This window comes from Falco biarmicus, chromosome 9, assembly GCF_023638135.1.
Source record: "Falco biarmicus isolate bFalBia1 chromosome 9, bFalBia1.pri, whole genome shotgun sequence".
NCBI lineage: Eukaryota > Metazoa > Chordata > Aves > Falconiformes > Falconidae > Falco > Falco biarmicus.
The window spans coordinates 43,122,524-43,140,145 of record NC_079296.1 but is presented as its reverse complement, the minus strand read 5'-3'; the positions used below and the strand labels follow the sequence as shown (position 1 = coordinate 43,140,145).

General features: G+C 41.7%; 2 protein-coding genes and 1 long non-coding RNA gene across 18 annotated transcripts in view; 1 reads left to right on the top strand and 2 right to left on the bottom strand.

Moving 5' to 3' along the window:
• BMPR1A (bone morphogenetic protein receptor type 1A) overlaps positions 1–2,524 on the bottom strand; it is an 84,402-nt gene extending 81,878 nt beyond the window's left edge. For 3 of the 4 annotated variants that reach the window (XM_056350740.1, XM_056350739.1, XM_056350742.1), the window contains exon 1: positions 2,346–2,524. The gene's annotated coding sequence lies outside the window, so the exon portion shown is untranslated. Of the gene's footprint in view, positions 1–1,520; positions 1,695–2,345 lie in introns of those variants that run through there. The other variant, XM_056350741.1, reaches the window with a different exon arrangement.
• A 184-nt stretch (positions 2,525–2,708) lies between these two features.
• The window catches only part of LOC130154590 (uncharacterized), a 59,065-nt gene continuing 44,151 nt past the window's right edge, over positions 2,709–17,622 (top strand). For both annotated transcript variants that reach the window (XR_008823792.1, XR_008823791.1), the window contains exons 1-2: positions 2,709–3,336; positions 9,359–9,431. This is a non-coding gene — a long non-coding RNA (uncharacterized LOC130154590). The remainder of the gene's footprint in view (positions 3,337–9,358; positions 9,432–17,622) is intronic.
• Positions 12,624–17,622, bottom strand: part of LDB3 (LIM domain binding 3) — a 128,651-nt gene continuing 123,652 nt past the window's right edge. For all 12 annotated transcript variants that reach the window (XM_056350724.1, XM_056350728.1, XM_056350730.1 and 9 more), the window contains one exon: positions 12,624–17,360. In XM_056350724.1, coding sequence (XP_056206699.1) covers positions 17,271–17,360 — 90 coding nt within the window. In that variant the 3' untranslated portion in view covers positions 12,624–17,270. The remainder of the gene's footprint in view (positions 17,361–17,622) is intronic.

Genomic DNA, 17,622 nt, shown 5'->3' with positions numbered 1-17,622 from the left:
AATTTAAAAAATCAATTTATCCATCAATTGCTTGCCTTTCAAGACTCTGGGAAATAGACAAATTATCTATTGCTTCTTCAAAATCCTCTTCTCTTTGCAATGCAATAATCCATGACATTTCATACAACAGTAATGCTCATCTATGGCAAACACATGTCCATTCTGAGCGAAGTCAGGAGGCCGATTACTACACATCTGAACAAGCATCACATTCAATCCCAGATGCGATCAAAACTTTGTTAGCCCTGACCTGGAGTAGTACAATAAACACATCAACTACTACAAAAGAACAAAGTTAATTACTTTGGTTACACCACTTACACTTGAGATCTCGAATTCCTGAATGTTGGTATCAAGAAAAAGCACATAGACCATTTACACACTCTACAATACTCACCAATTTGTGTGCTTTGTTATGAAAATTTAATTCTCACTGCAAAGTTCTTGCAGTGTCAAAACCACTAAGATTTGGGTCCCATATGCTGACTTTAAGAAATTCTACACTCTAGCTGCTTACTGTTTCAGTGAACATGATTTGATCACCAAATTTCAAATAACATGCTATTTTAGGCTTGCAATTTACCAAAGGCTTTCTGTTCTAATTTGAACCGGGGCTGGACCAGATAACATCCAGAGGTCCCTTTCAAAACTACTTCACAATTAAAAAAAAAAAAAAAACCAACAAAACAACATAAACAAACAAAACAACCAACAACCAGAAAAAACAACCGCCAGATCCAGCCATATATATTCATTGTCCATGGAACAAAGCAGCCAGCAGGACATACTAAGGACTGGCAGCTGAATCTTGCAGCTGTGCAGGAAGATCCTCCACAAAATTTCAGACTAGAACTCAAAAGCCTACCAGGCTGCATGTCTCCATATAAATAGATATAAAATATACACACACTCACATAATAAAGGAAACGTGGTGAATAATCTAAGAAAAAGGCACAAATGTACAAGAACAAAGAGCACATACATTGCCAGCAAGAATTTTATCCAGACTGCTCCAAATGCTGCAATATGGGCTATTTCTGGCTATATACGGGATAAAGTATCCGACTACAAATTGCTCTCATGTTAACTTTTTTTATTCCAGGACTAGGTTCTACTACAAACCAACCAGCTTTCTGAATCCAGCAGAGCCTTCCTCGTCTAGCAAAGAAGCTTCTCTATTCCTACAGATAACAGTCCCGAGTATCAATCCTTAGGACACTAACTTGGTAAAGAACTAAAAAGTTACCTGTCCACGGAGAACAAAAAATGTAAATTAGAACCGCCATCAGTTTTCACGGGGGAGAACGATCATACGACTTCGACACAAAGTTAAGAGGCAACTGCTGAATGGAAAAACCACAACTTACTACCATTCCCTGCTGCTGAATTCAGTCTTAATTTTAGAAAAACAAAACCGAAAAAAAAACCCAACAAAGGGTTGACTGAAGGGTGGTAAAGAGCCATTCACGTCTTTAAACCCTCTTCAACAGATTTTGTAACCAGTTATGAAAACATCGTACTTAATCGGTAGTCAACAGCGCAACCTTTTACTCCTAAGGTACGTGCGATGCTCTGGGCTTATTTTTTGGTCCGACAGTTTTTCCTTCGGATGGCCGAACGGGAGGAGATTTGGAAAGCCGGCGCACAGCTTTGTTTCAGGCTCGCACAAAAGGCAGACGAAGCACCTTCTCCCTCGCACCCTTCCCACGACGGCGCTGCCGCTCGCTCGGGCTGGGGCTGCCGGGCACCGAGCCCGGGATTACAACACCAGGGGCGCACAGGCGGGGGCAGGGAGCGCAGGGCGAGGGAACGCACCGCGGGCCGCTCGGGCCCGGCCCCGCCAGCGCCGCGCCGGCGGCCCCCCGGCCCACGCAGGAAACCGCCGGCCCCGAGCAGCCCCTGCGCCGGCGCGGCGGCCTCCCGGCCTCCCGCCAGCCGCGGACCGACCCCCGCCAGCGGCGCCGGGCCGGGCAGCGGCGGGGCAGCGCCCCCAGCGCCGCGGCGGAGCAGGGCGCCGCGCTGGGCGCTCGCGGGCCCCCTGAGGAGAAAGGCCGGGGCGGGAGAACCGTCGCCAGACGGGGAGGCCGCGGCGGGAGGCCGCGTTCGACGGCGCTGTGGCCCGGGGCCGGGCCGCGCAGAGCGCGCCCGGGGGGCGGGAAAGGGCGCAGACCCCGCCGGGGAGAGCCGCCCGACGGCGGGCACAGACAGCACCCCGCGCCCCCCGGCCGGCAGCGAGAGGGGTGCGGCGGCGGAGCGCGGTGCTGCCCGGGGCGCCCCGACGCTCCTCAGCCGCACGCGCGCGCGCACGCACGGCCGGGGCCTCCGCGGCCCGGCCCGGCACTCACCGGCGGTGGGGGCTCCTCATCCTCCGCGGCGGGAGGGAAGGCGAAGGGGGAGGGGGCCCGCTCCCCGCCGCGCTCCGCAAGCCGTTCCCGGGGCCCCGACGGCTCCGGTGAGACGGGGGCGAAGGCGGGTGCGTGTCGGGCGAGGGAGGGCGAGGGCGGGACGGCGCGGCCCGGGCTCGGCGCAGGCTCCGTCCCGGCAGGCGCTCCCGGCGCGGCGCGGCCCGGCCCTGCGGCGCGCGGGCGGGGCGGGAAGGAGCCGGATTCCAATCACTGCAGCCGGCGGCTCCGGCCGCGCGCACGGCGGGGGCTGAGGGGAGGCGGGAACGCGCGCAGCAGCAGCAGCAGGAGCAGCAGCAGCAGCCGCGGCCGCCGGCGGGCGTCCTGGCGCGGCGGCACCTCGGGGGTGCCGGGCGCGCGCCTTCCCCGCGCGGCGGGGAGCGCGCGGCAGCCGTTGGCGCGGGGCAGCGCCGCCCCTCAGAGCGGCCGGGCGGGGGCCGCGTCCCGGGCCCGGCGGCGCCGCCCGCCTCCTCCCGCCCTTCCATCAACACGTGCCGTGGGCGGGAGAGGCTGGCGGCGCATCCCGGGAAAGAGTTGGCCGGGAGGAACTAGCCGGGCCTGCTTTTCCTCCCCCGTAGGCCCTCCTGGGGCGGGAGCGCAGGCCGCAGCCAGCCGCCGCCTGAGCGAGCTTGTCGCTAGGCTCCGTGCCCCGCGCGGGCGGCCGCCCCCAGCCCCGGCACCGAGGCGGCGCCTTACCCGCCGCCCAGAAGGGCTTTCCCGCTGAGGAGGGTGGGGGAGCACCTCTAGGGAAGGCCGGGGAGGTGTGAGGACAAGCAGTGGCCAAGCAGGTGTCACGGAGGGACTGCTGGCCGAGCAGAGGGCTCGGGATGAGGAGGAGCAGCTCAGCTGGATATGGCTGCGGGGCCGGGGAGCTCCATCCACATGCTGGTGGGTCGGCGCCATGGAAAATGGACAAGCTGCCAGGATTCACAGAGTAGGTGGGGTGGAGGATTACCGTGGCAGTTTTGATGTGAATTAAAGGGGGCCAGTGTGCCAGCTGGGGTGGGCAACGAACAGGCAGTGGTTGCGGCAGCACAAGGGAAAAAAATGACGGCCTCAAACGGGCCTTTAGTTTTGTGGAAAAATCGTTCTGAAAAGGTTGACGTTGCAGTGCCGTGTGAGGGGTAGAGTTCCATTGTGAACGACAGAATTGGGTTTGTTTGCTTTTTTCCATTTCCTGTATCTCTAAATAAATAAACCCAGTTAGTTAGATTGGAATATGTAATAACTTGTGCTTGCTTGATAAGTTTCCTGAAGGCCATGATTTGCATTGCGTTTCCAAGCTCCTCATCATTAGGACAAATTAGCAAAGTAGTAATTTGTCTGTCTGTCTTCAAGTGAGGTCTCCCAGCAGCAGTGCAGAATGAGCTTTAATGACAGCGTGCCATGCGACAAGAGGACCACACAGTTCCCACCTGGGCTGCTGTTTCAATCCTTTGCTGAGCAAAGTGGCAGCAGTTGTGTTGTTGAGGTGGTCTTGCCTCTCCCTGTCATGTGGTTACTTCGTGTCAAGAACTTTGTACACAAAGCCAACTAAAGGGGAAAATGAAGATTGCATGGATCATGCAAACCTACTCGGTTTCCCTTTGCTGCAGCCCAAAACACCCTTTAGGCCTTCAGGACACACCAGCAATTGCTAGTGTCAAGGTGCCTGCCCAGATAAACTGTTTCTAGAGAATAACCAGTTGGGAAGCAATCTCACTTATCGGTGCCAAATAGCCACATGCGCATATATTGTGGGAAACACAGGCTTGCTTATTTTGTTGCCCACAGCCTTGCTCCATTTTTGTGTGCTAGTATCAGATAGGACTTGTAAATGCTGTGTACTCCACTCCAGAGTTGTCACCTCTGAATGTAAGATGAGAGCGTGGGCTCTGCAGTATCATTCACATGCATTATACCTGCGGATCATTAGACGAGTACTTAGCTTGCCTACTATCCTATATAGCAAAACAAAAAAGGGAGTAGAATTTCAAACCTATCGACTTCACAGACTCCTTTAAAATGTAGGCAGTTAAAGGCACACCTAGTGAGTGTAGGTGGCCAGATACTATGGTGATAGGCATTTAAAAATACAGGTCTTGTCTTACTAGACTTCTAGAAAATTTTTTCCGATGACCATCATCCAGAAAAATCTGTCAGTGTCCAAAACAAAGACAGCCTGCAAGAAAGACAAAATCACAGCTTTCATGCCAAGCAATACAGAACTTGTATGCTTATGTTTATAATTTCAAAGGAAAATATGAGTCTGCTGTTCTTCCACACTGTCTACTATCAGATTATAGCAACAGAATAGACACTCAATATGGAAGAAGAATGCAACATGCGTGTCTGTGCTCCCAACCAGAACCAAAGCTGTTAGCGCTAGCATCTCTTTAAGTAATAATCTGTGTGGTAATACAGTCGTGCTTTTCAGATGTTGGATATTGATTTAAATCCAGTATGCATTAATTTAGCAAAAGCCACTAGCCTTGAAATTTATTTGATCCCTTGTGTGAAATGGATCAACTGTTTTCATCCAATTCCAGGTCAGTAAATTTGCACATCACAGAAACAGCCATCTCAGCTTGTACTTTTCAAGGCACTCAGGCACTGAAGATACCACAAGAAATAGTCCGTGTCAGATCAGAAATAAGTATTGCTGATGATGAACTTTGCGTTACCATGGCCAATATGCCTATTCTCTGCATAAACGAGCACTGTGTAAATACTCAGCTTAATCAAAGAATAAAGTCAGTAAAAGCAAACTACATTATAATTATACTCGGGCTGCAGGAGACAGAAGTGTATCGTCATCTAAAGTGAAGAATCATAACAACCTTAAAAACTATTTAGATTGAGATGGATGTCTGATGAAACATCACAGGGAAAGTACTGGTGTCTTTCAAAACTGTGCAGTACTTACAATATGTTTCCAGTTTCATACAGGGATAAACTGTCATTTTTGACACATAGGATTTATAACAAAAGTATGAAACCAGTGTGAGTAGATTAAAATTCCTTATTTACAATCATACAGCAGTCTCTCTGTGAGAAGAGGATTGTTGACCAATCCTGGCATGCGAGATGTTCGACCTGATGATGGAAGAGTTTTCTTTATGCACCACCTGAAGAATCAATGTATTTCCTGAAATGAAAGTAACTGTGGAAACTGAAGCTAAGATTTTTGTAAAGTAAACCACGAAGAATCAAATCTGACTTGTTTTGCTTTGTTTACCTGGCAGGATAGGTAAACATACCTATTTAAACCAGAAGATGAACGCTTCAGGTGACAGGCACTCAGAAAGACATAGGGTACCGGTGAGCTAGTTATCAGTAACAGACATCTCACCTGGTGAAGATTTTAGGAATATGCAAAACCTCAGACACATCAGGTTTTAATAACATGAAGTATTTATTTTGTTAATTGACCAACACTCAAAGATGCTGTAGTCTAAAAATCTGAAAATAAACATACGTTCATTTGACATTTGGCCAGGATAGGATGTGGAACCCTAACATGAAATACAGAAGAAGCAGATCAAGACTGACTGTCGTGTTGAAGAGAGCTGTATTTAAAAAAAAAAAAAAAAATCATGAATTGGATGGTCTTCCAGCTGCTTGCTTTGTCATTTCCTCTCCAGGAATTTCTTATTAGTTCTTGGAATCACTTGGGAACTGCAAGTCTTAAATATCAAAAGATCTATAAGAACAAAATAGTACATACAGGGAGAAGGTCATCCATGTGATAGAACTTTTATCTTTGTAGATCCTTCTTCCCTTCAGTTTCTGGAATTCATGTCTTAAATCTGTGGTTCAAATACATTTTTGAAAACTGTTTGCAATTAGATGAGTAGTTCTCTGTTACTGTTACCAAAATAAATACTCCATGTTACATATTAAAAGAATATTGCCCTTCAGCCAGGGACACAATTTTTTTCACTTAAAATGACGTGAATTTGGCTTTGTCTTTTCTCAGAATTATTTTACTTGAAAGTACATTCTTCTGATTATAAATTTATACAGCTGTTTGTTACTTAGAAATGTCATGGATTTTATTAAGTGTTTTAAATGTAAGCATAACTAATTCAGTAAGGCAGAATCAAATCCGTGAAGAAAGGTGTGTTTAAAAAATTTCTGCTAGTGAAGCACTGATAGTAAAAAGGTGAAAAAAGTATTCCTCGGCGCTGCAAGCCCCGGCCAACCTTCGGTCCAACAAGCGGGATGTGGAACTGAGCACAGTACAGCACTGGAGAGCACTGTGGAGACACTCCAAAGAATAACAGCAGAGCACAGGCACAAGGAAACAGGAAACTGTTCCCACAGCTTGAGCACTTGGTGTATTTTCGGGTTACTTCTGGGATTCTGCAGACCAGATTGTTCTTTAGCCTTGTGCAGGTGGACGGGGAAGGAGGAGGACGTAATGGCTATACCTGTCATGTGCCTTAGGCAGCTTCTGCAGGATGTGAACTGATTCCTTACTGAGCTGCGTAGTAGGGAACTCCATTTCATCTTGCAAAGGGCTGTAGTAATGGGAACACTTTGCCTGATGTTGCAAGTGCCCTAGGAGACATTTTGCCAGTCAAGAACCAAACTTCCTGTTGCTTTTTCTGATTCTTCTTCCTACGCCTAGTTAAGCTGTATGTTTCTGGCTTTATGGATTCCCAGGTACACAACCCGTATTGCAGTCTTTTCACCAGGCCAAAATAAACCCTGAGACAATTCTCCTTATAACTACAAAGAAACATTTAAAATTATTTTCTTTTTCTTAAAGCCAGTGTTGGGTAGTAAGAGCATTAAAAGTCTTACACAGAAAAAGAAAGTATTTGTAGGCTGAGCAGAGGCTTCACTTGAGTTCTCGCATCAGTTTGTCAGAATTAGTACCTAGATGCGTGCAAATAAAATCCTGAAAGTCTTCTTTTCCTCTGAGAAGATTAAGTATTCAGAGTTAGACTCGAGTGCTGATTTTGAAATTTATCCTCTGAAATTACTATGAGTCTGCAGTGCCAAATGATCTACAAGGAAGTTCTACTTATTAGCTTCTCTCTGAGAATGAGTGTATCTGAGATATGTCTGTGTTCCTCTGCTTTTTATTTTAAGAAGTATTTGTTAGTTTCTTTTACAAGTTTGAATAATCCTTGGCTCCAAACCCACATTGTATTGACATTTCTCCTACGGATGCTGAAATTTCATCCCCCTCAAGTCTTTGTAACAAAAACTTCACTTCTTGATGATGATCCTTCTCAGCAACAGAAACTGAAGGAACGATGAAAGGGGAAATGTTTTTTAAACCTGCTGTTAAACAAGGAGAATTCTTTTCAATACAGAAAATTTCTGTCTTGGTGTGTATGACAGCTTTGTCCTCAAGAGGCATGGATTCAAGGAGATGTGTTTCTGGCAGCTATAGTGGGTAGCATAGAGATTTACAAAGATGGACGTTTAGAGACTGAAAATGTTATATTCTTCGAAGCTTGTTAGAATGAAACAGATCTGAATCCTATACAAAACAAATTAACCAAATCATTTAACTTAATCAAATCCTTAGGGGTTTTTTTTTCTCAGACTAAACATACCTGTAACCATGAATGCATTGCTGTTACATAAGAACAAATGCAGCAAAATCCTCTTATTCTCTTCTTTTTTTCAAATTCTAGCAAAACCAAAATAATACAGGTTTACTAAATTAATAAGAAAAGGATATATTTGTATTTCAGTCACAGCAGTCAACTAATATGTCTGAAAATATATAATGAAGTTAAAGGCACAGCAATAAAGCTTTTCTCCCTTAGTGTGTAAGATACTTAGATACTTGAATATGTACTGGAACTGAACTTGAGCAAAGTAAAGAAACACATATAACTAAAAGCAAATCCTGACAAATAGTCTATAACTTCCTTTGCTTCCAGTGAGAAATTGGCCTGTGTCTGCAAATCTCCGGATTTGGCAGCTATACCTAATATACTTTAAACTCCCACCGGCATCAGCGAAAAATTACCTAAATAGGGATGCAGGATTGGATCTAAGATAATAGCATATTAAAATTCCACTATAAATTCAAAAGCTACTAATGGAAATTAACTCCCCAAATTATAAAAAGTTCAAAGCAGTTCAACAGTTTTCAGTGTATATACTCAAAATGCTACACAATAGTAGCTATTGCATGTGTGGCCATCAGGAAACACAGCTGTGCTTCTTTGTGCTACAATTAATTACTTCCGTTGTATATAAAATTGAAAGTATTGGTACTCTGGGGCGGAAAAAGGATATCCTGATACACTGCTCCTATTTCCTTACCAAGGCCTATTACTGAATGTTTCACCATTAATTCAGTTTCAATGATTTATCTTACGATGAATAAAGGAAGGGTAAATTGGGTGGTTAATTGTTATGCTAAAAACTTTTTCTTCGCATTTTCACTCTTCTACATTTTTATCTCATTTTACTGCTTTCACATGTGCCCTCTTTCATAGCAATTGTTCACTTTTAAGTAGTTGCACTTAGTAATGAATGTCTAAAATAAATGTTCACTTAACTATCCTTTGACTTAAGGATTGTTCTGGTGTTTTTTGTTTTGGTTTTTTTTTTTTAATGTTATGAGATCAGAGAAAGCAGAAAACTTTGTTGGTGCCCTTTAAAGGAATGAGTAAAATTTTCAGCTTAAGTATTTGTGGCCAGGTTCTCTGAAGCTGGCACACAGAGATGTAATTTATACCTTTCTGTGCCAGTGAATTTCCCTAAGCTGGAGGGGGATAAGGATTCTTACCCAGAGTTAGGGAGGAGTAATTAACAGCCCAGCATTTCTCTGTTACGCATTCTTTTTTTTTTTTTTTTTTTTTTTTTTTTTTTTGGTGAGAATTGCATAGGAGCAAATACAGTTTGAGGTTGTATTAAATAGTGCAAATGTGGACCCTTAAGGATATACACTGCCCCCAGACTTTAATACTTTTTTTTTAATAACACTGACTCTTTCTTTTTAGAGGACTTCTAAACAGAGAGCAGCTTCCGTGACTGCTTAGGAAATCCATGAAGTCTCCAACAACCACCAGCCATGTAAGTCTATAAAGGATAGATAACGTGTCATGTATTTGCCACTAGGAATTAAATCTCTCAGGGTGCTAACCTAAAAAGTCCGTGATTGTATGCATAGGTGTAATTAACACCACCAGACTGTTTCCAATCCATTAGAAGATGTGTAGCACAAAGCTGAGTAAGTGACATGGGGGAAACATGGAGTCCTTCAATGTGACTACAAATAAATTCTGCCAAATGAACTGAAATCTTTGCAAGTTTGAATTCACTGTAGTTGGTGTCACAACAAAGTGACAGAAGAATGGGAACTCAGAAAAGCTCCCATTCCAGAAACTGGTTTACATAATACAGATGGCAGAAAATCATCATCCACATAAAATACAGCCCTATTCTCCTTTTGCTGCAGCAGCTGGAGAATTATGCTGTGTGTAGTAAATGACACAGTAGAGCTGCTCAAAGAATTATGCTCTGTCACTATTTTGTAACAATGCAGTTTAGATTCAGGTATGCTAAATTTGAGGTGATACCTAGAACCTGAATGTCTCTGGCTAGCACTATCACATTTCTTGCAAGTATTTTTTGGCCAGAAGTATGTGCAGTTTAGCATAGATGCTGTGTTGTATAGATGCAGTAAAGCAAAAACTTCCAGTTAGTAACGTATATGTTGTGTATCTCCAATAAATCTCAGTAAAACTGGTATTTCCAGGGTGCCGTAGACCAACTGAATACACTTGCACTAGCAGCACAGCACGTTGCATTACTTTTTACCCCACAGTGCTACACACCTTACAAGCATGTGTAACAGTAACTCTGGCCAGGCTACCACATGTGCAGAAATCATAGGGAAATTTATGATGTCCTCAGAATCTGTGCAGGGAAAAATTTCCAGGAAGAAAATGGGTCAGGGAACATACAGGCCAACCAGTGGCATTGGGAACTGCAGAAGACCATTTGGCTGTGAAAGAATGTATTTGGTCTTTGTTGATAATGCACAAATAAAATTTTTATTCCCTGAATTCATATCTTTTATATGAAGCCAGATTTTGGAAAGTGTGCCCTTCTTTCTGCTCCCACATCTCCTATGCTATCAGAAGTCTAGAGATGTTACCTCTTAAAGCACAAATACCTAACTGGTAACAAAAACTACATCTCTAGGTGCACTCAGTTTAATGCACCATTATTATGCTGTGTGTAGTAAATGATACAATATGACAACAATTTAGGCTCAAATGCTGCAGGTATGAAACACATGCACTTAAAGGAAATCAAATCCTCACTTCCAAGTGTTTTAATCCACATACATGTTCCATACATGCATATAGGAATGCTTGCATTTATCAACATTTAAATGAAACTAAACCATGTTCCCAATGTTATTTTTCAGTCTACATATGATTAGATCTTAAAATAATTAAAATTCTGTAAATCATTCTTTTGTTCTGAAATGAGATCCTTAATTTTCACTATAGATACTTATTAAACTTCCCAAAAATCCAAAACAGCTTCTTTAATGCACCATAAGAATAAAACATTCTAGAAGAACAGCAAGTTTCTTAGCTTTCTTGTAGCAAGCAGTATTACTTCCACAAGTACTGGAAGGACCATCACCTTTATTCAATTCAAAGTTGTTTTTTATCTATATCTTCTAATTAAAAGAAAAATAAATAATTAATTCAGTTATAGAAAGGCCTCAACTCTTTTTCAGTAACACTGCACATAGTAAAACTAAGCAGAAGCAGAAGAATTTCTGTAACATCTTTGTCATTAGTGAAAATAATCTGATTTCTATAGTAAGATTAGAAAATACTTGTGTAGCGGAGGCAGATTTATTAATGATACTTTATGCATACTGATTTATTATTCCCTAACAGTTAATATCTGGAAACTTTTAAAGGAAAAACATCTTTTGTTCAAAAGTTTAGCTTCGTTTGAAAAAAATTCATACCGCTTGTCCTTATTGCACAGAAAAGTCTCGTGAGTCAGTCTGAAGGTCCTTATTAGCACAACACACATTACTGTTTTCTTTTGATGTAATCTTCCTAAGAGGAGGGGGAACTGTATTTTTAACAGCTATCCAAGGGCATGTTTTATAGGCATACAGCACAGAATTTATGCCTGAATATAATCTGAGTCTCATCCATAACTCTCTGATTTGGCTGTGAGAACAAAGCATTTCATTGTGTGTTCAATAATAGTTTCAGCAATCTTATTCACACATTCCTTCCCTTCTTAATCAACAGAAACTGGCTGAATTTAAGATTCAGGGGCGGGGGGGTGGGGGGTGGTGAGGAGCAATGCCAAAGTCTATAGTTTTGAAATCACCATTTTCTTCAGAGTAAATCATAGTCTCACTTCTATTAAGAAACTCTCAGTGCAACACTTGTCAAGCTATTTTGCACCATGTCCTTTTCTAATGAACTTTGCTCTATTCACTTTTTGCACTCTATTAGCTGGCACAGTGTTATGGTGCCTCTGTTGCTTCTACTTCCAACAACTCTCCTGGGATCACAGTGCACAGTTTAGGAACCACTGTCTTGTGCAAGGGTTAGAGGTCAGAACAGACAATTTGAAAAACAGCAATTTTGAACTGTCAGAAAATTGTGTCTGTTCTGTTCATTCTTTTGAATTGTGTTTTTCCTTATGCACATTGTAAACAGAAATTAGGGCTGTAAAATAAAATCAAAGTGCACCAAGTGCACTGATGCTGTACTTTGTAATGCTATCTAAAACCAAATCAGTCCATTTATCATCTAACTTCTTAATTAGGTTTAATGTAATTAGTTGTGTCTTTAAAAATCCTGCATTCCTGAAGGGTGTGCATTAGGAATGCACAAAATGGCTGTTTTTATAAACTGCACTGTTATATGAAGATATCCTTTCATTTGAAAGTATTTCTTGGCACTGGAGCTCAATGAGGACATTTAAAACATTTTGTGCATTATTTAAAGTCACTTCTTCTAAGAAATGGAATACCCACCTGAACTTACGCAATCAAACTTTGTTCTCAGATGTGTCAACGTAACCTAAGACAGAATTTACCCATTCCTTATAAAGTTACTATAAACACTATTTGTTGACACAATAAGGTCTGAGACTATACAAGTCTTGCTAAGTTACAACATGTACTGTTAGTACACTACATCCTTTAAGCATACTAATGTTTGTTTAAAACAGTGTTATTTGGTTAATAAAACATTCAAGATGGATATACAATGAAGTTGAAACCAATGCTTTTAATTTTTATTTTCAGGTCTGAAGTAGAGAGTACAAGCTTGTGTATGCTTTTGTATCAGTATTACATGGCTGAAAGTAGTCAGCTGTTCACATGCCATATTAATAAATATGCCCAAATCATAAAGCTTTAACTGTATTTGCACATTGCTTTTATTACTAGACTGGTTTATTCATGTTGGCACAGATAATCCATGCAAGGTAGTTACTCACACCTCATAAACCACACTACATTCTGTTTCTGAAGAAACTAGGAACTTAGGAGAAAAAGTATATCTAAAAGCAAGGGCACTTGTGGCATCAAGTCAATACATTATAAAACCTAGATTTCTAATATGATCACTGCAGGCAAGAATTCACTCAGTTTCAAATTCTGATATTTATAAATACTAAAGAAATTAATATCTGCTACCAGGAGACAAGTATTGCAAATAAACATTAGTGTGCCCAGCACTAGACACTAGTGAGTGTGTTCAGTGCTGTGGACATTCACATTATTAAACATAAATACAAATAATCTTTAACAAAACATTTTGCCCAAAGTACTGACCTATGAAGGACCAAAGTAAAATATTTTTGTTGTTTTGAATTTATTTTAGAAATGTGTAATGTGTAAATCCAATACAGTAAAAATGAACTTCTAAAAAAAGAAGTCATGATTTTTTTTCCAGATAATGGAAGCGGTCTTCTGTGGAAACATAATTTTTACTCTGTTCTGTAAAAAAAACCAAAAAATGGAAAAAGCATTAAGATACTTTTTGAAGACTTTGATTGAAAAGTTACTGAACATGTTTTGTTAGCTAAAAGACTGGTCTTTTTATTTGATCATTCAGAGGTACAGTATCTTTGTTTAATTATGTAAATTAATTAGAATGAAAAGAAATATTTAGAGGAACTTAGGACTTGTCCCAGGCATCTATTACAAGACATAAAACATAAACAAGTAGACATTATTAGTCTTGCATATTTTTGTACAGCGTTTATGTTCAGTGATAGTTGAAAGTTGAATTATATATATATCTCTCTATGCATCTTTCCCCCCTCCATATCACAAAGGTGACATGTGGCAGAAGAGTATCAGCAGTTATGTGGTATTCTACCCCCATGAAAGTTAAAATACTACATTATTATTCACAAATTTCTGGTTCAGATATGTGCAAAAAGTATATCTTAATATAGATATCAAGGGCGGGTAACTGGATTCTCTATTTTTGGACCACATTATGAAGCAGCACAAGTCAAAACAGGAAATTTATTACATTATAATCCTCAGGGTATCTCTGTTCTTCGTTCAGAGATATCACTGTATCTCATATAGTGATATGTAAACTAGCTTTAATCTCACTTGCTCGGGCACCGGCTGGAGTCAGGGCATGTGTTACAGTGCAGGTTATCTGCCCAAGGAAATTTTCAGGACTCTCAAGTTAGTACGGCTCCCACTGAAAGGGAAATTTTAAGGACTCAAACTAGTACAGCTTCTGCTGAAGTCTGTGCTGCTGCATTTTCTCTGTTGTCACCCCACGAGCTAGCTCACCTATGCTTATGTACATTGCATTCACTTTTCTGCAGTACTGACTTCAGATTTACTAGATTGGATCCTGTATCCCCTTTGCTCACCCCTTCTGTACATATTCATACTCTCTCTCTGAACTATTGTGAGCTACTTGTACCCCAATTTCTTGCTTCAGGCCCTTTCCCTGACTGTAGTGAGTCATCCTGGCTATTCCCCCTTTCCCTCCCCCTGCCCCACCCCAACCATCTACTCTGTCAACTCAGTGAAACTAGGCTTACCTAGGCATTCCCCCTCCTCCGGCCCCAGCTTCAGTAAGGGCTTCCCACCCCCTCAATGCTTCATCTTTCCACACTCAACCAGAGGCCCCCAGAGCCCCTACATTCTGGCTGCTGCAGGTGCTCTCCCTTCTCTGATCCAAGCCTCCCTTCCCCTGCCTACGCTGAGACCCCTGTCTCCCATACCTCTGTCCAGCCAGCAAGCCAGCAACTCGCAGGCTGACCCGGGCCCCTTCAGCTGGCAAGCCGGGCTCCCCTGTGAACATGAAGAAGAGACAGCCCCAGCCGTGCTGCCTACCACCATCTCACAGAGCGTACCCCTGCCTGAGCTGCAGCCTTCCATCTCTGGCCATCTCCTAAAATGCTTTGTCCTTCACGCTGCCAGCGAAGAGGGAGCTTTTAAGGACATTGAGGGGGAAGGTGGAGAGTGAGAGACACACATATACACATCTGTAGATTAGAGGTGAAAGACCTCATGAAATTCTCCTGAGGCATCACAAGTCCTAGCGTTTTGTGTCCTCCCAAGGAGTCTGACTCCCTGTTTTGATGTTGACAGCAAGAAACTAGTCCCAGTCAGTGGGTAACACAGAAATCTGCCTAAAAAATATCTTCATGCAGCCTTAGTATATAATATGCTGGTTTGAATTCTCTTAAATAACAGAGAATAAAACCCACCATTTTGAATGACATTAAAAAATTAAAAGGAACTCTAGAATTGTCTCACTGTTATGAAAAGGTGTTTGAGGAAGTCAAATATGAGTGAAAAAAATATTTAACTTCCATGATTACAATTTATTCCTCTAGAGAATATTATGAGCCAGATCTTTGGATTTTGTAATCAATGGAACCATATTCACACCAGCCCAGCACCGACTGAAAACAGAAAATTTGTTTGCTATAGAAAAAAAAAAAAAAAAGGCTTTTCATATAATGTGCTAGTATTTTAGAATAACTCATGCATACAAAAATCTGACCCTGTAGCGCCTGTATCAGACCACTGCTAAGATCAGTAAGAACAAAGATACCTACTGAATAAATACAGGTCATACATGTCAAAACTGCCACAGGCAGTTCAGGTTGTTATTTTTGTCCAAGCTGCACACTGCCTGCAGCTAACAACTCTCATATTAGAACTCCAAATTTCTCCTATTCCTCCCCCAATCTTTGGACAGTTTTTCATCCCTGAAAAGACACAAGTTTTCTTGAAATGACCATTACCCATTGGAGGGCAAAGGCAGACAATGCTATGTCATTTCTTGTTACTCAAAACACTAGGCAGAAATAGGGTGCAGATGGCACCAGAATGTGGCCCACAGAATGCGGCCCACAGAATGCATCCTCAGCCTCAGGAATACTAATTCAAAACTGTCAGTACTGCAAGCTGTCAACACACACATCATAATTCTCACTTAAACAGATTAATAAAACTTGAATAGTGATCAGACTTTCCATTTTAACTCTATTTTCAAACAGACCTGCGGTCTCTAGTACAAGTGTCATTGGTATTTAAAATTAAAAATTCAAAGGTGTTATCAGTGCTACAAGTATTGATCTTTTTGGTGAAAAAAAGTTTTATAACTAACTGTTTGAACAACCTGAAAGTTGTTTTTAAAATACTAGAAAAGATTACTGTATGGTTATCCTAATTGTCAGACCCTATCTACAGTTTTACAATGGCAAATACTACTACAATTCAGGATGCATTGCACTTAAACTAAGAAAAGGGGGAAAGAGAATGTGCCTGTGGTGTTATGCTTCCTTATGAATTTTTAATCAATGTTAATTTACTAAGGGGGGGGGGGGGGGGGAAAGATGCTTTTTTCCTGTGTGGGATAGAGTAGGGAACTTTTGCAAGCTGTCATCCATTTCCTAGCTGTGCTAGATGGATGTGTGTCTTCTGTGTTCATCAATATGAAGGTCCAGATGTAAATTCCTACCTCCCACTGATATCAATGGGAATTAGAAACCAAAGCAACTTTGAGCATTTTTTCCACAAGAGGAAAGGAAAACTGGATTTGAATTAAAAGCTAGCCTTTCCAGCCAGCTCTATTCCATTCAATGTAAAAGCAATTTGGAGAAAGCCAGTTGTCCTTTTCTATTATGAATGAAAATGGCTAATCTACTGTGCGAGTATAAGCCAAGTGCACTAGCAACGTTGACCCAACCTGCTTTTCTCAATCTTAACGGGTTATGGAAGGCGTTAGTCTGTTTCCACTTTATTTTCAAACTAAGTTACAGATTATCTCCTATGCTTTCCAGTTACATATGGATTCAAGGCAGACTTCTTATTCGGAAAGAATCTAAAATATTTGATGCTATGAGGTAGCACCACAACATAATGGAACAACACTCACTTTTCACAGAGGAAACCCTAATCTATTTATTTTCCTTTGAAAGTTATAGCCTTTGGTTCTACAGATTATTGTACATGTGGCACTTAGTCATTCTTGTTATAAAAGAAAATGACTTATTACAAAAGGACTTTCCCAGTTGTTCTTGAACACTAGTGTGTGGTCTAAGCAATAAAACTGCTGTGGGTAGTTATTTGAAACTGTATTTGCACATTACTTTTTACATTACAGTTTTTAGTTAATTTCAATATTTCCCCCAACTGTTGCTCTAATAATGGACTAGTTCATTTGTTTTTGACTGTGCATTTAGTAGGTTTTTGTATGAACCTTGCAAAAGCATGTTCTGCATTTATGAAAGAGGTTAAAGTTAAAACTTCAGCAGTATCAACTTCCCAGCTTTTACCAAGAGAAACACTCGCCATGGTTACCAACTTTATAATTGCCCAGTTAGTCATCTGTTTCTCCCCAGCATTACTGACTACCAGCTCTTTTAAACATTGATGGCGTGGGCATGCTTCTTGCACAGTGGCTTATCCTTCTTGGAGTAGAAAGGCTGACCTTCCAAGTTCACATGGCATACCTAGAATTAATAATAAATATAATCAGGAATCACTAAAAATAAAAAATAAAAATAAATTAAAAAAAAAAAAAGAGGGAGAAAGACATGATTATCAACCTCAACTGTATTTCTCTCCTGCCACACATTTCTTTGGCAGAAGTGCATCTGATTTCCTGGATCAAAGTGTACGCCTTGGTAGTTTTCCTACTCCATGTTGAGGTTAGGCTCTGGTTTGTATCAGCTCTCCTCTCTGTACTTTCCTGCCACCGCTACCCACTACGTT